The 3,409-nt window shown below is 34.9% G+C and overlaps 1 protein-coding gene across 1 annotated transcript; it reads left to right on the top strand.

Annotated features, from left to right (window-relative positions):
- The first annotated feature begins 1,886 nt into the window (after window positions 1–1,886).
- Window positions 1,887–3,291, top strand: LOC21384102. Its single transcript, XM_010089008.2, has one exon. The coding sequence runs from the start codon at window positions 2,022–2,024 to the stop codon at window positions 3,018–3,020; it is 999 nt and encodes a 332-aa protein (XP_010087310.1). The 5' UTR covers window positions 1,887–2,021; the 3' UTR covers window positions 3,021–3,291.
- Window positions 3,292–3,409: the final 118 nt, after the last annotated feature.

Genomic DNA, 3,409 nt, shown 5'->3' with positions numbered 1-3,409 from the left:
AAAATGTTAAACGGTCGCCAAAGTCGGTAACTAAATTTTTAGATAAATATAAATTTTCCTAGTAAATACATTATTAACAGGTAAATACAGTATTTATCGGTAAACATAGTGTTAAACGGTCATTAGAAAATAGTCGCCGGCATCGGCCGCAGAAAAATAGTCGCCGGAGCTGGTAGCCGGATTTTTGGATAAATATATTTTTACTAGTAAATACGGTATTTACCAGTAAATATAATGTTTACTGATAAATACAATGTTAAACAGTAATCAAAAAACAGTCACCGGCATCACCCCTGAAAAATAGCAACCGGAGCCGACCGCTGGTTACTGGCACCGACCATAATCTATCTTTTATACAAAAATATACTATAATCTATCAAATATGTTATAATTTACTATTTTGTAAAAAATATAGGTTTAAGAGGAAAAAGAGAGGTGGAAAAGAAGGTTTAGGAATGCTTTTAAGTTTTTAATAATGTTGGATACTTAAAATATCAAATTATGCTATAATCTACTATTTAAAAAATGTAATAATTTACTAAAGATCCTATCAGATATGCTATTTTTCTCATTCTCCCTATAAAAAATAAATAAATAAATTCTGTTATAATTTACTATTTTTTTAAAAAATGCTATAATTTACTAAAGATCCTAGCAAATATGTTATTTTTTTTTTCATTTTCCCAGTAAAAAATAATCAAAATATATAAACACAACTAGCAGTTCAGTAATTGTGGAAATATGTTTTGAGAGGTTGATTTAATTGATTGATTTAAATATCTTTGGAAGGAAGACAAACAAACATTTAAAATATCAGTTTTCGTCTTTGATTATAAGTGTAGAAACCAATTTTGAGAAGTCAGTAATCATTTGCATAGCTGCATTAGTTTTTGGGATAAATTAAAAATATGTTTATCTGCACATTTTTTGGTTTCTAACGTTTAGTGCAGAAACAAAAAATAGTAAATACTCTGTCATGTGATCCTCGTTCTAGAAAAAAACATAAATTTATGTGTAATTCATAAATAATTGAAAAGATTTCGGGCCACCGGCTACGGGATGAAGATCTAGGTCCGGACCAGATATTTGGGTTGGCCCAGATCTTTATGCAGGCCATATATCGGGTTAAACAGATGGGCTACGTACTGGCCCGTTGAGCCTGGTCCATTTCTGGCAAAATAACATGGTTCATTGTACAAATAGTCCCTCAAGTTTATCATTTATCCCGTTTAGTCTCCGATTTTTAAAATATCTCACAATTAATCCTTAAAATTTTATTTTGCTTCAATTTTGATCCTTACATTACTTAGGTATTATTTATTTTGGCAGAATTTGTAAAAAATAAAGGATGAAAATTGGAAACGGTAGTGATCGTAACAATATAAAAAATAAATGTTAATTTTCACATATAGTCTTTAAATTTTAATTGTTTTTAATTTTAATCTTTCATTTACACAGATTTCACCAAATATTTTAACACTCAATTAATGAAAGGACTGGATTAATTATAGAACATTGTAAAAACTATTGTCCAAAGTAAATTTAAAGTAAATTTTAGGGCTAGCTGTGAAATTAACTCAAAATAGCATGATACACGTAGGTCTCGTTCACTTTGCGGATTCGAGTTTTTAATTCGAGCTGAGATGTGACATTTTATTAGAATTTTTACTGTAGTAAAAAAAAATTAGATGTGACATTTTTTTAAAACCTTTTACTGTAGAAAGTTAAAATTAAAAATTTGAATCGGTAAAATTAATACACCGTATGTTTTCTTATATTTTGCAAAATAATAATAATAATAATAAAAAAGAGTACGACTTTTCAAAAGAAAGAGGATGCCAAGTCTGACCTTCTAAAATTGATTTGACAACCGAAGAAACCTGACATTCCAAGCAGAGGGAACAAACCAGCAACCCACCTCAAGAAATCAAAGACCCAAGATCAGGACTCTGAAATCTCTTGACGCTTTGAGAGAGTTTCAGACCCAAAACTAAAACAAAGAAACCAAAAAGAAAAGAAAAATGGGGTTCTTCACTCTCGCCATAGGAGGCCTTGGTTTCATCTTCATCGGCGCATGGCAAGCCTTCACCTTCTCTACCCCAAAACCAAATCAAATCTCTCTTCCATCTTCTCCTCTCACACACTCATCTTCCAAGCCAAGCCCATCTCCTTCTTCTTCTTCTTCGTCGTCTTTATCTTTCCTCTGCATCTCAGTCTTCTCCTTCCTCTTCATCCTCAACTCGCTCTTCTCCTTCATCGACGCCCTCAAGTCACGCGACCGAGTCGGCACAGCCCTCCAATTGCAGGTCCTCGCCATCGCCGCCCTCTTCTTGCTATACGGCGTCGCCGGACTCCTCGTAAATTCCGCCAATTCCTTCTCTTTGCCTTCTTCGCTTCTCGATTCGATCCTTCTCTTCGCTTTCATCGAAGAGTTTCTGCTGTATTACCTCCAAAGAAAGGACCAAAGCGGAATCGAGAATCAGTACTTCGATCTCTTGCTCGTCCCCATTGCTGTTTGCGTGATTTCCACGATTCTCGACCTGAAATCCCCCCAGAATTCGAACTTTCCCAAATTCTTTCGCGGCGTGGGGCTGATTCTCCATGGAATGTGGTTCGTTCAAATGGGGCTCTCGTTTTACACGAACTTGATCTCCCATGGGTGTTCTTTGCACGAGAAGAGTAGAGGCAATTACTCGGTGAAGTGTAAGGGACATCCTGAGTATCACAGGGCTAGGTCAATTGCGACGCTTCAGTTCAATTGTCATCTTGCTCTTTTCGTGGTTTTGGTGTCGTTTATGTACTCTTTAATCTCCCGGAGATATGGAAGCAATGGTGAGTTTATGCCGTATCGGCCGCTCGTCGAGGAAATGCAGCCATTCGAGAATCAGAATCAATTCACTTTGGATTCTGATGAAGATGATGTTGGTGAGGAAGGAATTAGGGAAGAGCAAAATGTGGTTTCAAAGCAAAAGGCAAGTATCGTGGAACATGGTTTGAATGGTCATGCATCTCATCAGTGAGTTATAATATTGAACAATTTTATTCATTTTTCATTTCTATAGATGAATATGGGAATTGCCCTTTATAATGTTTTATAGATTTGGCTTTTAGATCTATGCATACATTGAGTTGTAAATTGTAATTCGGGTTATATTGTTCTACAACTTAGCTTGTTTTGTAATGGGTGCTGTATTGTTAACTGGTTCATTGATGAAATGTGACTGATTTGGTTACCGATAGTTTGTATTGTAAGATGTATGATTTATGAATGCATAAATGATTGCTTGAAAATTTTGTACTCAAGTCATATAAAAAAGAGTCATATTATGCCTGTAAGATGCCGTGTTTTACAGGGAAATTTCAGAAGGATGAGGGTTGCATCATGTGCATATTATTGGGTATATTTTTC

The sequence above is a fragment of the Morus notabilis genome, unplaced genomic scaffold (assembly GCF_000414095.1).
Source record: "Morus notabilis unplaced genomic scaffold, ASM41409v2 Scaffold8617, whole genome shotgun sequence".
NCBI classification, from domain to species: domain Eukaryota; kingdom Viridiplantae; phylum Streptophyta; class Magnoliopsida; order Rosales; family Moraceae; genus Morus; species Morus notabilis.
Note: the sequence above shows the minus strand (reverse complement) of the source record. Positions and strands in the feature narration are given on the sequence as shown.

Excerpts from the sequence above, each read along its gene's own strand:
- LOC21384102 (XM_010089008.2), top strand. The coding sequence starts at position 2,022 with ATGGGGTTCTTCACTCTCGCCATAGGAGGCCTTGGTTTCATCTTCATC.